The following is an 18,413-nucleotide window of genomic DNA, read 5'->3' as shown; positions in this document are numbered from 1 at the left end:
CCATTATGGCAGTCATGTGTTCATGCATTTTAGTAGCTCTGATAGACCAAATCGCTCGAGACTGCATGCATTCGTGTACATAGATCATGCAGCTGACTATTGACAGCAAGTCACACAGTGCCCGGCTTGATTATGTTTAGGACCAGGTCTGTACCTAATGCATGCACCATGCTCTCGCTGATGTGGGTCCCAGCCTTGTTAATCCACAATGCTATAATTAGTAGGCATTGATGGTTACCCGGTTCTGGACCCAGTAAGGTCATACCATTAATCCTTCTCTCTTTCAATTAGAGAACACTCGCTCTTTCAGGGCACAGAGCTGAATCTTCCCGAGTCATGTTGCTCCCGAGCTGAGACATCGGTTGGCGCTTGTCGCCAGCATTTAGTTAATTAGTTAATTAGACAAAGGATTGCGGGATAAACTGATGCATGTAGTGACATTTGTGCGCTGCGGAGTTCCGCGCATGCGTGACTAACCACGTCTGGTGGTTGCGCATGCGCGATTCACAGAGGTGAGCGCGATACCAATGCGCATGCGCGTCGGACGAGTTTCTGTCATCTGCGCATGCGCTGTTCATAGCAATTAGTGGTACACCAGCGCACATGCGCCGACGCGCTACCGCGACGACCAGCTGAGCCCAATCACGTACTCAGCATTAGTATATAATCGCGTCCCCGCCTGACCGTCGGTGCCTCCCTTTTGGCTCGAGATCACGCCGCGAGGTACCGACGGACAGGTAAGAGGGGAATGTATGGTTTTCGAAGTCCTTCATTAGGCTGAGTGCAGCTGATTGTAGCTAGTGCCCAACTTAGATCTGGTGACATCTATTTGCCCCATCTCAGTCTTGTACTGTATCTAGCCACGTTGTTGCTTGACTGTATGTGGGCTAAAGGGTTTTGAGTTCCAAATACGAATGACCCCTTTTCCTCAGTTTGCAGGAATCATTCTTGTGACCTGGGGTTGAGCTACCACCTTATTACAAACAGTAGGAGAGAGATTGTGTGTACTATCTCCCCTATAGGTATGAGTACATTGGAAAATCTCACGTTCATCACCAGCAATACCACCTGCAGCTGGTGTATGGAAAACAGATCTGCGCTATTTAACACCACGCAGCTATAACCTAAAATTTGCTAGAGGAGATTTCTAGTTCTGGTCGTTGAATGCCTCCATCGTAGTTCCCGTGGGGGTGATCACGTTGGACAGTTCAGTAAATTGTTGGGTTCTTTAAACTGTAACAGAGTCAAATCCTGTGACAGGTATCTAATAAAGGAACTGTCTTTACTTACATGTTTAGAGCGGGGCCTTATTCTTCCGAGCAGTTGCCGGGTGAGGTGAGGCATGCTTCCCACGCAAGGTTGGGTAAGTGTTATATTAAGTTTTTGAAACAATACACAGATTATCTGTCGGCGACATGATACAGCCCACATTTCAAGTAGCCATCACTAATTCGTGATTGGCTGGGCTGAGTTTAGTTAAACTATCACTGGCTTTGCACAAGAATAGCACTTCTCACCAAGTGCGCACTTTAGTCTTAATTTAATGTTTTTCTCTAAATGAGCACCACGTGTATGCAATATCTCCATGGTTATTTTCTCTTTCTTTGGATTTATTACAGGGAAGAACATTTGCATCTGTTGAGCCACTTGAGAAAGTGTGGTAGGATGGTCTTGATTGACCACTCTTCTTTTTCTCTTGATAATGGTCTGTTAGATTTCCTAAATATTGATTTATTTTTTCTAGCACGATTGATAGTGTTATTGCAGTAGCATACATAAGAGCTTGGCCCTGACGAATGCCGGTGAACCTTCACCAATTGGCAGAAACATGTTGGCCCTATCTAATGAATTCCACCAAGCAATTTAGACAGTGATTTTGTCACACTGTCTTTTCACTATTTTTTAATCTGACGTCTAAACAAACACTAATAAAGGTCTTTGTTTGTCTTGACAGCCATTTTAACCACTTCACTTGATTTAATTTTTGCACTGCACATATCAGCTCCACCATTTGCAAGAACAACTGCGGTGACCAGACCATGGCCGAGTGATGCGAAGCCAAAATACATCAGGGTGTTTGCACACAGACCGAGGTTTGGGTGTCCTACATGATGAGGCTCCGCCACTTGGGTGGGCTGATAGGACTCAAACAGCAATTGTTGGCAGCCAGTCTGACTTCTGATTATTGATGTAATCTTTAATGTGCAAACTTGTCCAGTGTTAGTTTAAGTATCTCAGCGTAATTCGACCTACAGGCTTTTTGTTCTTGATGTAGCTACACTGGGGGTGTTCACCTGTTTGGTCGTTAAACATTCCCTCGGACCCTCCACTACGAGTTGTTGTTTTGTGTTAGCATTAGCCTCCATGGGCAACGACTTAATTAACATTTATATTTTAATTCCAAAATCAATGTTCAGAGCAACCACTAGCAAAGCTAACAAGTCTTGCACTTTTGACCTATTGGTTTTGCCAATGCTTTTTGTTAATGCTGTACATCATTGGCAAAAACAAAATGGTTTTGCAGAGGCAGTATAGCATTGGGGGGAAAAAAGACACGCTGACGCAGTGGATCATTCTATAAGCACATGCTTGAGTCACAATGCATGTGTGAGCTTAAAGAATAACAACCAGCACATTTAATAATGTTTTTAGGTTTCGCCTATTATCATTCGCTTGCGAATGTAATAGGCGAAAATTCAAGGGCTTGATCCGACTCGTGAAACCACTGCAGTTTCTTCACAGTGCATGTGAGTCAGTCACATGACCACGTGACCACACAAGCACGCGCATCTCCCTCCCCACATCAAAGGCATCAGCTTCCCCCGCTCGGCCGGCCTCTGCAAAGTTCTCCTCCCTAATTAATCACTTCTTCACGGCCGCAGGCCATGACTCGACAGTCCTGCCGTGCTTTAACTCCCTCCCCCTCCTTGCACCAGGCATACGACGATAGTTGTGTGTCAAGTAGGTGGTTCCTTTGTCTTTTTCGTTTTTTTTTAGTTCACTTTAGTTCTTGGGTGCAGTTCATCTTGGCATGGTGGCACTGTAGCATGCTTAGAGCACTATTGATCACACAGGAACAGTAGGCAAATTGGTGATGGCAACTTGTAATATCTACTTTTTCATTTTCTTCTTCACTCGAGAGTAAAGAAAATGGCAGTGTCACCTATATCTTTTTGTAGTGAGACAATGGTGTCTCACTATTTTGGTAGCGACATAACAAGCCAGTTTATTAATGTTTTCACCACCTTAATGCATACATTTAGCATTACTTTGTATGTTTCTTGTTGATGCATGTGAGCAGAGTGACATTTCTTGTGCATGTGATCATATATGCAATTTCTGCTGTATCTAAATAATGTTCCATTTCTGGTGCCAGTGAGTAAGGTAGCTCTTCTGTTGCAAGTGAGCCCCTCTCCCCCTCCCAATCTTCCCTCTCTCCTCAACCTCAACCTCCCCTCCTCCCTCTCTTCCCACTCACCCCTCACTCTCTCCTCTTTATCCCCTCCCCTCTCACCACTCTCCCCTCCCTCTCTCAAATCCCACTCTCTCCTCACTCACTCCTCTCTCTCCTCTCCTCACCCACCCCTCTCCTCTCCCCATCTCCCCTCTCACCACTCAACACTCTACCCTCTCACCACTCACCACTACACTCCCTCTCCAATCCCTCTCTCTCTCCTCACTCACCTCTCTCTTGCCTCTCTCCCCTCTCCGCACTCACCCCTCTCCTCACTCTCTCCAGGCCTGACTCTCTCCTCAACTCTCACCACTCTCCCCTCTCACCACCACTCTCCCCTAGGCCTCACTTCTCCTTCCCCTAATTACACTTCTTTCACGTCTGGATGAAAGGCCGACATGCCGTGCAGAGCTCGGACCCGGGCCTGCAGGTCGCACCAAATGCCCTAATCTATTGCTTAACTCACCGAGCCAACCAGAAGTAAACGAGTTACCACTGGCCTTCAAAAATATTCATTTTATTTCTGGCATTTGAAACCGACGGAGCTACTTCGGCCCTCAAAAAGTAATTTACTTTCCAAACGTAATCAAGCTCTGTCTGGTCTTTACCAGCACTCAAGTTATTTCAGACTTTTATATTTTAGTAACTTATGTCCTCTGGGCGGAAAATGTTTTTGTCTGCCCTTCTTCAAAGTATTTACTTTCCTCGCTGACAGTTTACGTTTAACTATTATTTTTTTAAACTTTACGTTTTGTTTTGTCAAACTAACTATAACGAAGACCCGCTGCCACGCTGGAATTGTGATGTTCTTCTGAGAACTTATGTTCGTGTTACTATATTTTTATTAATCATTTCCACTCGAATGATTAGGGTGTTTTGGCAAATCCGAGACCAGAAGCAATATTGTGACATCAAGTTCTAATCTCATCCTCTGTGAGGATGAAATTGTGTTCATTACGTGATCTCTAGCTGGTGAGCCTGTGGCTGTGGTTTCTTCCGCTGTAACAAAGATGTTCCTGCCATTACCCAATTTAATGAGACGTCATTTATCACCCTCGTCTGGATGAAAGGCCGACATGCCGTGCAGAGCTCGGACCAGGGCCTTCGTATTTTTCGCACTTTTTGCATTTTTGTCCTGAATTTCCAATGAAGGAGCTGGCACTCGGTGTGACCTTCCGCAGATTGTTTTTTCAGCATTATGCCTCGACATATGCATCTCTCTGTTTTCCAGTGCCAGGCGGAACAGCTCACTCAGGGTTTGGGTGCTTCTTTAATTGAGCTGAACAGTATGAAGGGCTTCCATTTGCTACCACTGTTGCCACAAAAGTGCTTCCATTTGCTACCACTGTTGCCACACGCATTGAACTCGCCAGGCAGCCCACCCCCTCCCTCTCCAGCGTGCGCCGTGCTCTCCCTTGGTTGCCACACGCATTCAACTCACCAGGCAGCCCACCCCCCTTCCTCTCCATATGGGTGTTAGCGTTTTCTTTGATCTCCGCCGCACGTTCACACAGGCTCCTCTCTGCCCACGCATCTCTCCTCTTCAGTAAACAAGCACTGGCGTTGCCAATAGGTCTCGCAGTAGGAAAGTTGGAGCTATTGGTTTTGTAAATGACATTTTATATTTATATATCGTTATTGGCATTGTCAATAACAATCTATACATATAAAATGTCATTTACAAAACCAATAGCTCCAACTTTCCAAATGCGAAACCTATTGGCAACGCCAGTGCTTGTTTTTAAAGGTGCCCAACAGTTTCAAGGAATTGCCTTGTATCGGGTTACCAAGTGCGGTTACACAGCCAGGCTAAGTTCCTGGCGAACAGCAGCGGGACACTGTATGTGGACACCGAGCATCCACAGAAATCAGTGGAACAACTATGCATGTATTGTAAAATCTATATATACCATGCCTGGATAATATTAAAAAAGTGCTCCGGCAACCCCTCAGCCTTTAAACATTTTTTTTATTGATGACTTTACATTTATTGCTCAGAATTGGTTGATAGGTCGTGCATCCTGGAACACAAATGTTGTCTTTTAGATTACCAATCACACAGGAACTACGAACATTGAGGTCATGTATCGGGCTACTTTAAACCATCTGCAATAAATATATACATAGATTAATAAACTTTTTTTTCCTATTTTGGTCTTCTACATAATTTTGCACAGGCGAAGCAAGGCGTGGTTCGGTCGTACTACCTTGGTAGGATGGTGGGCATTGCTTATTTATTTTAGAGTTTTATATAGTGCGCTTTCCATGTGTTGATTTCTCTTACATAACAAGCACTGGCGTTGCCAATAGGTTTCCCATTTGGAAAGTTGGAGCTATTGGTTTTGTAAATGACATTTTATATTTATATATTGTTTTTGACAATGCCAATAACGATATATAAATATAAAATGTCATTTACAAAACCAATAGCTCCAACTTTCCAAATGCGAAACCTATTGGCAACGCCAGTGCTTGCTTTGTTTATTTACCAATCCAAGTTCGCAAATGCCATTGCGGTCCGTAAATAATCCAGCTGCAGGGCCACTCACAAAAAAAATAAAAATACAAAACTTATGTAAAGGACTGTGTTTGGGCAACAACAAAGGAGTGGGTGGGTAATAACAGTAATTACAGTAAGTGGACACGAGTGAGAGAGCAACAGAGTGCTTTAAGGTTGGGCCTGGGGAGGACAAAACAAAGAAAGAAAAGTCTTGGAGGGTGTAGGGAAAGCAACGCACAAGCTTATCAACATGTAGCATTTGGGGGTGGATGGGGGAGTTTGGTGGGGAAGTAGTTCATGAAGAAGAGAGACAGAATACACTTGTACTCTGAAAGTGCTGAAAGAAAAAGAAACAAGCATTTGCAATGCAATAGGTCGCGCATTTACACTGGTTTAAGCTATTGCCATTGTAAATGACAATGCCTTTTATTTATGTTTTGGTTTTTAAAACAAAAATAAAAGGCATTTTCATTTACAATGCCAATAGCTTAAACTCGCGCAAATGTGAGACCTATTGCATTGCAAATGCTTGTTGCTGATGGTGCAGCGCTTCTGTCCAGAAGCATTGCTAGAGGACCTTACTAGCACGGAGTTCCTAAAGCATTACTTCCTAGATCATCTTGTATGGCGTCTCTGTGGTCTTCTTGTAACTAACTCTCCGGCCAGTTGCAGCCGATGCACTCATTCAGGACGTCGGCGAAGATTTACCACTGGTTGTTACGAGTAGACGTTTGGCAGCGGAGAGGCATGCAACTTATTGTGGTAGGTTATTAAATGTGTAATATTGTATGAGCTCTCTTCAAGGCCCTGACAAAAAGTATTCTGATGCTGACATCACTTCCCGTCCTGGATGGGAGACAGTCATTTATGGGTCTGGGCACAGCTGATTTAGAGGAGGTCAGCGCAGGTGACTGAGTAGCGCCCTGGGTGGAGAGGTACAGAGGTGCTGGCTGGAGAGGTACTGAGCACTGGGTGGAAAGGTACAGAGGCGCTGGGTGGAGAGGTACAGAGGCGCTGGGTGGAGAGGTACAGAGGCGCTGGGTGGAGAGCTTGGTGATTGATATAAGAGAACGTGGGAAGGGCGTCCATGTGTTTACATAGAGCCACTTCCAGGCGCTTTGCTGGCTTGCATGCATAAAGATCCACAGTAGCGGTTTGACGGGTGCTTCGGCCCCCGGTCTGGATGGAGCGAGTCTTTTAAGGGTCCAGCCAGCACATGTGAGTGAGTAGCAGGAAATCATGAGTTGGTGACTCTATTACTGCTGTCCTGAGAGAGGGGTCCTTCCTTCCACCGTGTGACCTCCAGCGCTTTAAGTGGGATGAAAAAAATAGGGGGTCTCTCAAAGGGCGTGGCTGACGTAATTAAGGATGTGGCTTAAAAACACATGAGCTAGAAATATGTGCTTAGTATAATGCGCCACCAGAGTGCTGCTTCTGCCACTGCACCCAGATATATAATACAACACGTAACATTCACCTACAACAAGTCAGGACTATTGGCTTTGTCAATGGTTCTTAGTTCCATAAGATAAATAGGCAACAACTATGGCTTCGTTTTCTAAAAATATTTAAAATGCTTCAGTTCTGAAATGAAGAGGCTGCGAAAGAACTGTAAAGAGCCTCTTTGAAGCCCTGGCCCACTGAAACCCTGCTCTGCCCTCAGAGGGCTCCTGTCAGTCAGTCCCCTCTGCCCTCATGAGGAGGTCGTTTTCTTAGTACATGTGACTTCCGGCCTCTGCCCTCAGTGGGTTGGAGAGTCAGAAGTTTGTCTATTTTTTAGACCCGTGAGACCTCCTGCCCGTTCCTTGGAACCGTGTGACCTTCCGCTTCTGCCCTCAGAGGGCCTGTTACTCCCTCTTCTCTGTCTGTTTCTTGGACCTATGTGACCTCCTGCCCGTTCCTTGAACCCGTGTGACCTCCCGCCTCTGCCCTCAGAGGGCCTGGAAGACATGTCTGTGCCGGTGTGTCTCCAGCGGGGGTCCAAGCACAGAAGCAAACGTGGAAAGAAACAAGATGGTGGGGTCTGAGACAAAGACTCAGGAGCACTAAAGGTTCTAGGCGGTCCCCTGGGGGAGGTGAGGATGCGTCCCTCACAGTTAAACTGCGCTCTTAAAAAAACCAACAGCAGCTAAGCTCCCCCCAGCTGTCAAACTACCCCATGTCAGTCGAGGTTCTATAGAAAGGGTAGAGAAAGGGAAATCGGACAATAATGAAATCGATGCAAGTTCCCACCAACAAGAACAAGGCACTGGTTGGGTTGGGGCGTTCTTCCCACGGCCCTCCTTCGGGCCCTCCCCTTCCCCGGTGCCTCCCACTCACTCCCTCTGAGTTTCCTGTTCTGATCACCCTTGGCCCTGAGACAGCAGGAAGCATCGGGGAGATATTCAAGGAGCGTCCGGCAGGTGAAACGAGCGAGTGCCACCGGATCTAGCTCCCACCAGCCCTGGAGCCATGGCCTTGCGGTCTTCTGAGCGCTGTGCCTCATCCAGGCACTATGCCTGCGCCACGCTTGGGCAAGTGAGACTTGTCTCCGTCGTCACTGATTCGCTCTCACCACAGGGACATTAATGGGCTCAGGGGAGGAGGGCAGGAGCTCACTTTACCTGCCTCGGTGCGCTCTACACGAGCAGGGGGGGCTGGGGCAAGGAGGAATGCACCTGCGGAAGCCGAAATGGTCTTGTTTAAATTTAAATCTGCTTGCTCGTGACCTATGTGAATGGATTCAATTTGCGTGCATGCTCCTCGCAGTGTACGGCATAAGGATAGACAGGCTATTAGAAAAAAAAGCGCATAGCTCACCGGGCTTAGAAAATCCCGAGTTGAGCGCGCGTGTGCATTAAGAAAATGAAAGTGAAATTGGCTGAGGCTTGCAAGGACGGAAGGGGGACAGGAGATGTGCACATTGCGTGTTCACGCGCGCGTTCACATTTGCAGTCCGTCCTGCGCGTGCACATCTCCTGTCTCCCTTTAGAGGCAAGTCAGCGACAATAGATCTCACTGGCGACAGCGCTTTTGCGCAGCGTCCCAAGGCGAGACCTAAAAAGCAGTTCCCTGAATGTGAGCAGTGGAAGAATACATGTCATCCAATCAAAACGATGGTAAAAAGGCTGACCTCCGGGGCGGGACTACACAAGAAGAGGAAAGTAAGCCACCTCAAAAGAAACAAGCATTTACAATGAAATAAGTCTCGCAATTGCAAGTTTTTGAGCTACTGGCATTGTAAATGGCAATGCCTTTTATAATATTAAAAGGCAGTGTCATTTACAATACCAATAATTCAAAGTTTTGCAAAAGCAATACCTATTGTATTACAGAGTGTGGTGTCCCCGAAGTTGGTGCAGCTCTCAATATTAAAGTAAAAAAAAAAAAGAAACATAGCCCGGTGTCCCTGAAGTGGGTGCCTCGCACTACATCAAAGTTTTAAAAATAAGTTATAAACTAAGTGCGGTGTCCCTAAAGTGGGCGCTGCACTCAGCATGCAAATACAAAAAAACACAGCTGCCATGGTCTCTATCAGTGTCCATAAACAAAATAGTGCTCACCTACTTATAATGCACTTATTATAATGCAGACCGTGTAACAGGCGAAGTAAAAGGTCCATTCCTTATGGGCGGTAACAAATGCAGAAAAGGCGGTACCAAGGAGGGACTAACAAGCCTGTTTACGAATCAGAAGCCAGCATTTAGGAAGGACAATGACACAAGCCAATGACAAATATGGGCGGACAATGGGCGGGGCTTCCACTGCATATTTTATCACAGCATGCCTTGTAGAGCAAGCAGCGCATGCATTCTGCCGCTAAGCTCAACCTAAAAAGCAAATGAGATTGCCAATAAGTCAACCAAAGACAAGCAATGGCCAGGCTCTAAGCCCACTGTAAGCTTTTGCTATGGTCCAGAACAGGTGGTTCTCAAACAGCTAAAAGCTGCTTAGAAGATGAGACCTAAAAATAAATTAACTTAGCACTGATAAGAATATCACTGGAGTATAACTTCTAAGTTACTTCGCTTACAAGAAAATATAGCTCCACTCTATTGATATGAGTGAACAAATATAGAAAAATGCTTTACACCTTTCAAAAGATTCTTAACTAGAGATGCACTACTAACTAGTAATTTTGCCAAAGAACATATTAGGAGACCCATGTAAGGTAGCAAGCAAAATCATACATTAGGGAAGGGACAGGGACCCCCCAGTGGGTACCTACAAGATAGTGGGTAAGAAGCATCCGAAGTTAAAAGAACCCACTCTTCCACTGTTCAGTAAGTATCTTGAGATCCATCTCCCACTGGTAAACACTCTAGGGTACACATGCTTGCACACCTGTAGGGAAGCAGTTCACAGCATCCACTGAGACTCTTTTGCTATAGCACTGACCACTCAGCACCCAGGATGATAGGCCCTGTCCCAAATACAGCTCATGAAACAATCTGGTAGATACTGACCACTAAGTAGCTAATCACTATATAGAATTCTAATTTTGGATCTTACAGCTTGCTAGCATTCATTTCACAAGAGTTAGCCAAAGAATAAAAATTACAGCTGGCATCTTCGAGACCATTCATGTCTAGATATGATGCTTACTAATTCTTCCCCTTAATTCCTTCTAGAAAACCAGAAATTGCTCACCTTTAACCACTTTCTGCTCTTTTTCAGCTTGGAAAAATTGTACAGGTTTCCTTTTTCTATCTTTGGCTCTGTTTAAAAAAATACAAGATACATATCACATTGAGTTCATAAATTAATATACAACAGACAATAGAAACAAAATTAAATATCCAAGCACCCAGGCACTTTAAAGATACTCACAAGAGCACAGAACCTGATGTCAATTATATAGAAGGAACATCTTTTAGTTAATTACAGGTAATACAGGTAATACTTTATTGTACAGTTAATAAAAACCATTACAAAAACCATCAGCGGTAAAAAAGAAAAGTGTTAAAATTACTTATAGTAGCATCGATGATGGAGTTATTCGATTTAAGCTATGTTACAAAGTGTAGTTTAAAAAAGGTTAAAAAAAACGGAGTGTCCGTCTGCCGTTTAGGTGCTCGTATCCTTCTAGGGAGAGGGTTTCTTTTGTCAGTCCCGGCCCTCGTTCCTATACAAAGTTAGGTATTGCAGTGCCTATTCCTTTTTGAAAGACTGGCTGGCCATTACCCTGAATGTTCATAACTTTTAGTTATAGTATGCCGGTGGTTTAATTCAGTTTAAGTCTCTGAGCTGCCTTGATGTTTTGGCACTCGCAATATTGAGGGTGTGCTGTCCTTGTCCGTTTGTTCTTTCTTTATGTTGAATCTGCTTTCTACAACTCCGAGGTATTTCACCAGTCGGCAAGCCATTTGAACTTCGTCGCCTCTGAAGCAAGCCAGAGTTGCTTGTCTACACGTCCTGATTCCTTTTTTTATGAGTAGGGGTCTCAGTAGGTTCCTGCGGTCTTGCTGCAGCTCTTTGCAGGTAGTAATGAGATGTACTATGTTTTCTTCATGAGTTCCACACAGGCGACAGTTTGCCGGAGTTGGTGGCCGCAGCCAAGGGGCCATATGGTCAGCTGAGGGTAATACTCCTAATCGTGATTTTAGGAATGATTCTTTTGTTTTTTTGGTGAAGCTGGTCAGAAGGTATGCCTGTGGTGTTAATTTATTGTAGGTTTGTACTGTCAGCCAGCCATGTGCTCTCTCCGTTAGTGAGGCTTTATCTTGTAAGAGGGATTCTTTCCTAACTGTATTGTTTACAGCTTTTTTGAAACCTGCCAGGCTCCCTTGCAGATCCCATAGTTGACTCGCCCCCAGTTGTTTTATTGCGTCTTCTAGAAAGAGTCTTGCTGGGCAGTTGTCTTTGCTTTGTAGATCTTTCCAGAGGAGAGCGTTGAGGGTGTTTGCTTCCCCTCTGCTAATTTTGTGCCAGGTCTTGAGGTATGCTCCCTTGCGGGCAAGCTCTTCCTTAACCAGGCCAAACTCGAGTCGAATCTGCGCCGGAGAAGTGTATCTCGGGACACCAAACATCATCCGCATTGCTCTTGTAATTACACCTTCTAAGGTTCCGGTATCCCTGCCTCTTAATGCTTCGCTGCCGTATGTAATGGATGGTATCAGTTTGGCTTGAATCAGTTTTAGGAGTGGGGTGAAGTTTGGGCCGATGATCTTATTTTTCAGGTTCCTTAGCGATACAGCTGTCATTAAGCCTCTCTTTTTTATCTCCTCACATTGCGGTTTGAAGCTCCCCCTGTGGTCAATAGTCACTCCCAAGTAACGGTATTTGTTTGTGACTTCCAATTTATTTTTATCCAGGTTCCAACTGAATGTTGGTTTCTTCTTGCGGTAGTTGAGGCGCATGACTTTTGTTTTGGAAAAATTGATACTGAGTTTATTTGTTTTGGAGTGTTGTGCTGTGATGTCGAGGAGCCGCTGTAGGCCGATCGGAGTCCGGCTGATTAGCACCAACTCATCAGCGTAAAATAAATTAGACAATTAAGTGCCCCCCAGTTTTGGCGCATGTGAATTGCTTTCATTTAGTGCGGTAGATAGGTCGGCCAATAAAGAGATTAAATAAGGTTGGCGCAAGCACACATCCTTGCCTTACTCCTGTGTTAGTTGGAATTTTCTTAGTTAAAAAATCACCGGTACCTAGTTTGACCTGGACCCATGTGTCGCTGTGTAGGAGGATTAGTTGGTTCAGTAATATTGCTGGAATTTTCTTTCTCTCCAGTTTTTGCCACAGCAGATTTCTATTTACGCGGTCAAAGGCAGAGCTGTAGTCAATAAAACACAGGTATAAGGGTTGTTTTCCTTCTAGAGCTGAATCGATTAGGAGTGACAAGGCAAGGATGTTTGTGGTCGTCCCCATGTTTTTTCTAAAGCCGGTTTGATTAAGTGGGATTGCTGATGTTTCTTCCGCCCATAGTGTCAGTTCCTGAAGTAGGAGGCCAGCATAGTATTTTGCTTCGTTGTCTAATAAGGCAATTAGCCGGTAGCTTCTTGGATCTTTCCTGTCTCCTTTTTTATATATTGGTGAGACTATTGCCCCTCTCCATGATCGTGGAACTGTCGCAGTCTGCCATATTTTTTCAAACATTGGTTTTAGAGTAGGTGCCCAGTATTCTGGTGCCTGCTTGAATATTATTGGGGGTATTCCGTTGGGGCCTGGAGCTCCCTCTGTTCTCCCTATGGAAATCCTATTAGTTATTTGTAGGGTCGTGATTGATAGTGCTTCGTTGGTTGTCGAGGGTTCTTTGAGTGGAGGTAGGTGTTCTTTGCTCCTGATGCTGGTTTTGCCAGTTTCTTTCCATGCTTCGTTGGTGTCATAGAAGTATGTCCTGATATGGGTTGTCCAGGCATCTTCCGTCACGTGGGATTCCATCGCCTGGCTTTGTTGGTTGATCAGGCCATTAATCTTTTGCCAGAACTGTGCGCTGTTGTTTGTCTTGGCATCGTGTAGGAGTTTTCCCCAGAATGTCTCATCTGCGTCCTTTTTTAGTTGCCATATTAATTTCTTTCGGTCGCCTTTTAACGGTCTTAAAACCTGGTAGGCGGAGGGATCTGTTTTTACTCTTCGCAGAGTGTGGTTCATTTGTGTCTTCAGTCTTTTTAGATTGGTATCATTTCGGAAGTTATGATGGCTCTTGTGTATCGCATCACTGGTCTTGCCAACTCGCTTTGTATGCACTTTTCTTTCAGCTATGTCTTTCATTTTTTTTGTGAAAGCCTCCCAACGTGTTATCAAGTTTAATGATTCGGACTGCGCTTCGTGGAGAGCGAGCTTCGCTTGCTCTAAAAGGTTTTGTGGGTCGGTAACTTTACATTTTACCCGTCTTTCATTTGTTGTAAAGTCCGTACCTAGATTGTTTGCGCCTGGCGGGTTTGATATTGTCGGTATGTTTATCGTTGTTTCCTGGGGCAAGTGGTCGCTGTAATCCATTGGGCAGATGTGAAAATCTCTTACCCTGTAGTACAGGCTGCGAGAGAGGAAGGTAAAGTCAATTGTAGAGCTTGCCAGTGTACTGTGGAATGTTGCGGACTGCGGTCGATCGCCTGGAAATCTGCCATTGAGTGCCCTAAGGCCCAGCTCTTCTAGTTTGGCCAGCAGGCTCCTTGATGTTTTTGTGGTTCTGCCTCCCGAGGTACAGTCTTGATGGTTGTACTCCCAGGCGAACGGGTCCTCATCGTCTTTGGTTTCGGAGTCCAAGGTGCTAAGCATGTGTAGATTGAAGTCCCCGGTGATAATTAGGCTATTTGTGTTCTCGGTTTTCACTAGTTTTATGAGTTCTTCCTTCAGTTGTTGTGCTCCCTTCTTTTTCTCCCTGGGGTGCAAATAGAGGTTCACTAAGATGATGTCCTCATTTGTGTCTTGCGCACGGAATGACAGTCGTATTGCTTGCAGTGCATTTGGGGCGGCTATGTTGTAGTCTAGTGGGACGGCCTTCGTTATCACTGAAAGTGCGCTGTATGTAGCGAGACCGCCTTTCTTGTGGCCGAACAGTGAACTCTGAGTGGATGGTTGGAAGACCAGATTGTATCCTGATAGCGCTGGTGGAGAGTCGGACCAGGTTTCTTGCAGAGAGATGATAGTAAATTTTTTCAGGTAGGAATTTAAGTCAGGGTCTGAGAGCTTGTCGCTTAGGCCGTTGATATTCCATGAGCATAAGCTAAGGGTGCTGATGGAGTTCGTTAATTCAGTTTTGTTTTGTCATTGGTTTGACTCTTTTGCGTTTATGGTTCTTGCGAGCCAGCTCCAGTTAGGTGAGGGCTGGCTGTCATTGTCCAGTGTTCTGGTGTCGGACTGGTCTGAATGCACTAGGTGATCTGGCGTTTTGCTTCGTGCTCCTCTTAGGACAGTTTTTTTGATAGATGGATCTTTTGTTTTCTTTTGTTGACTGGCATAAAGTAAGGGGTCTGGATATCTTGTTTGAGAAGAAAGTTCTAATTTTATTCCCCAAGAGTCAAGCTTTTCTTTTTCTTTTAGTATTCTCTTAGGGAGTTCGCCTGAGACCCATACTGTTTTTGTTGATTCTGCTCCGGGATGCCTCAGGGTTTCTATAAATTCTACTGATTCCAAGTCAGCTGATGATATAGTTTTGAGGCTATCTATGGTTTTCAGCAGCCGTAGTATATTTCCCCTGTTAAGGATATCCATTGGGCCTCTTGATTGGTACTCAGGGTGAAACATTAGTGTGGTAATGCCGTCTTGTCCTCTGTCTTGCGACTGAGTATTTTCTATGGTGTTGATTAAGGGTTCGCTTTGGTTGGAAGATTCATTGGGTCCTGCTACAATGCGTTGGGCATTCGATTTGTTGATTTCCTGCAATTCTTGTTTAGGAGTATTTTCCCTCATTATAGCAGTCCTCTCGGGAGTTGCTTGATGTTGTTTTTCCTCCCTTTTCTTCTTGGGATTTTTGGAAAAGTTTTGAACGCTCTGTTCGGTTCTTTCTTGATTTTCTCTATCGGGTGAGTCTGTGACTGTTTGTGAGTTGTGCCTCTTTTCGGTCTTGTCTTTGCCAGTCTTCTTGGCTGCTTGTGGCGGGCTCAAAGTGTTTTTCCTGCTTTCGGTCGAGGTGCTGTTGGGGGAGCCTCTCTGCGGTGCCGAGTCTATTCCAAGTTTTGTCTCAGGTCCTTTCTTTTCCGTGGTGGTGTGCTCGCACACTGATACATCACTCTTCACAGTCAGCCTGGCTTGTGGTGAGTGTGCGGCTGGTTGATCGCTGCTCCGGTCCTTACACCACGCTATAACCCCTGTCAGTTTCCTTTGGTTTCTTCCCTTCCTTTTCTGTTTTCTTCCCACTTTTCCTTTTTGAGGAGGGGTTTGTACTCCGTCTTTATGGTTCGTTTTAACAGGGAACACTGTACTCTCTGTGGCGGGAGATTGAATTTCTTCAAGTTGTTGTTTGTTGGTGGCCAGAATATTCTTATTGTTTGGTTGTTCCCTGAGCGGGAGTGGGTCTATGTGTGTCTTTGAGTTCTCCTGCTTTGTAGTCTGTATTTCTTCTTGCACGGGTGGTGTTGTTTCTTGTCTTCTCTCCGTGTGATTGCATGGATGGTTGTTTTTGACTGCCGTCCTTATATCGTAAAGGAGGTTGTCCAGTGCTGTTGGAAGCGTTGCCAGTTTGTCTACTATGGTAATACAGGAGCAGTTTGATGCTATTAATTGAGTCTCAGCCTGTGCTCTTTTTATCATGCCATTTAGCTTGGATAGCTTGCCATCAATGTTAGAAACAAATATTGCCAGGGAGTTGAGGACAGAGAGCTGCAAGTCCATCTTGTCAGATTGGTATTGAATGGCATTTACTGATAGTTGCATTGTCTGTACGAGGGACGCCCAAATGTCTACCTTGGGTTTCGGTCTTTCTTTTCCAGGATTAACGTGGGTACCCTCTCCTTGCTGTTCTCGTTCTGATTCTGCAGGATAGGATGCAACCAGTTCTTCCCACTCTTCCGGAGTAAGGTACGAGGTTTCAAGGTCGTTTGGCATCGGTATTGTAAGTACTGTGCTGGATGGTATGTCATAAGCGGCTGGTTGGCTCTGGACATTTGGGCCGGTTAGTGGTGGGGCGAGACTTTGATCTGCTCCGTCCTTTTGTGAGTCAGTTTTATCACATTTCTTGTGTGCTTGGACATTGGTTTGAGGTGAGCACTTACTGTGTTCCCTTGTTTCCTGTTTTGTTGTGTTAATTGGTTGCCCAGCCTCGTCAGGATCCGCCCAAGCGAAAAATTCATTTGTGCCCCTGGAAGCAAGCGTTGATTGACTAACCAATGTCGTTTTCCTTACATGTTTGCAGGGAGTTGTTTCCTTTTGGGTTATTTGGTGTATGTTCAGAGAAAGTTTGCTCGAGTCGACCTGGGGGGGCAGATCCTGGAGCCCCCTTTTTGTTGCCATATCTGGTCCGCCGTAACCATCAGTGATTCCTGGTGGATCTTGGGTTCTCTTCTGGGGTGCGTGGTATTCACGGCTGACCTCTTCTTTGCCATTATATAGTTTGTTTTGTCTTGTTGGGCTTGTATAGGTTGTATGATGCCTCCCCGTATTTGACTTTGGTACGTAGTTTGCGGTTGGGATCGTCCTTAGGGGCGTCGTTATTTCATTTGAGTGGTCTTGCGTGATGCCCTTCTCTGTTAATCCTGTGTTTGAATCGGCCCACTCTTGTCTTTGTCCGTCAACCTGTGCAGATTGCTCCCCCGGGGGTCCTATACTCGCTTCGTCGCCGATTGCAGGTTGGGTCTTGTGCTCAGAAATGAGGTCCCTCTTTTGGGGATTAGCTTGGCTCCTTTCCGCCATCCCCACTCGTTCTGACTCATGCTTTACTGAAGTTATTCCATGTATTTTGGTTGGGTTAAGTGGTGATGGTAGGTCAATTGTGTTGGCTTTATTAAGATAGAGGGCTGCGCTGGGGTCTTTGATGAATGCAAATTTTGTGTAGATTTTTGGTTGAAAGTAAGGTTTGTTGCTGGTGGTACTACATGGGTGTTCGTAAGCTTTGAAGCCTCCAGGGCTAGTGAGCAACGGTGAGACCAAGGGGAATCCTTCCTCTACTTCATTCTTTCCCCGGTCCCTTCCACTTCCGTCGCTTTCATCGCTCACGTCCATTAGGTCCTTCTTGAGCTTCTTCTTTGTTTTCTTTTGCCTTTTCGGGGGGTTTGTGGCTACCGTGTTGTCCCTTTGCTTCCCAGACCTCATTTCTTATGCTTCTGGCACACCTCTGGCTGCTAGCACCGCCTGCGCCGTCCGAGAGGTGGGGGGAGGAGGAATGTGGAAGCGGTGGGTCTGCTAGGCTGTCCACTGCTGGCTGCAGATCACCGTGACTTCGACCCCAGCACGTCAGGCTCAGGCTCGGGCAAACTTGGGCACAAAAGCCTCTGCTGTCGAGTACGGCTCAGGTGTGGCCCAGGTTTTGTCGTCGTCACCTGCTACTCTGCTCCAAGGCCCCCCCCTGCTCCGGGACCACTTCGGCACCGCGCCCAGTCCTCTCCTCTCCTCAAAGACCCGGTAGGCAGGATCGGATGCCGTGGATTGGGAGGCTCAAGATGAGTTGCCAAACACCAAACAGCTTGCGTGGGAGCGTGAGGGCAGGGGCCGGGCCCGCGGGGCTGCTGCTCTCTCCCGTCTCCCCCCTGCCCTGCGCTCACTGGAGGACCTCTGCAGGAGGTTGCTGAAGGTTGTTACCGCCAAAGATCACTACCAGGCGGCTGGCGGTGAACCCAGCTATGTAGACACGGTGTCTCAAGCTCTGGTGCAGTGGTGGTGCAGTGGTGGCGGGTAGTGGGTAGTGGGTAGTGTCTGTGTCTGTTTACAATGCGTGCACACTTCGCCAGCTCTCTCAGTGCTCGTGAGTAGTGGTAGTAGTGAAAGCAGACTCACGGGGGTAGACAGTGAAGTCGGCTGTGGATATAGCACAGGGCTTATGAGGAAGTCTCTGTAATGCTCTATAATGCCGTGTTGTGTCCTCTCTGTTCTTCTCTCTTCAAG

At 45.9% G+C, this 18,413-nt stretch overlaps 1 protein-coding gene across 1 annotated transcript in view; it reads right to left on the bottom strand.

Moving 5' to 3' along the window:
* INO80 (INO80 complex ATPase subunit) overlaps positions 1-18,413 on the bottom strand; it is a 534,228-nt gene that overhangs the window by 374,672 nt on the left and 141,143 nt on the right. Inside the window, exon 4 of the mRNA XM_078659770.1 lies at positions 10,584-10,651. Coding sequence (XP_078515896.1) covers positions 10,584-10,651 — 68 coding nt within the window. The remainder of the gene's footprint in view (positions 1-10,583; positions 10,652-18,413) is intronic.

The sequence above is a fragment of the Lissotriton helveticus genome, chromosome 9 (genome assembly GCF_964261635.1).
Source record: "Lissotriton helveticus chromosome 9, aLisHel1.1, whole genome shotgun sequence".
In the NCBI taxonomy this organism is placed as follows: domain Eukaryota; kingdom Metazoa; phylum Chordata; class Amphibia; order Caudata; family Salamandridae; genus Lissotriton; species Lissotriton helveticus.
The sequence above is the reverse complement of the archived record's forward strand: the minus strand, read 5'-3'. Positions and strand labels throughout refer to the sequence as shown.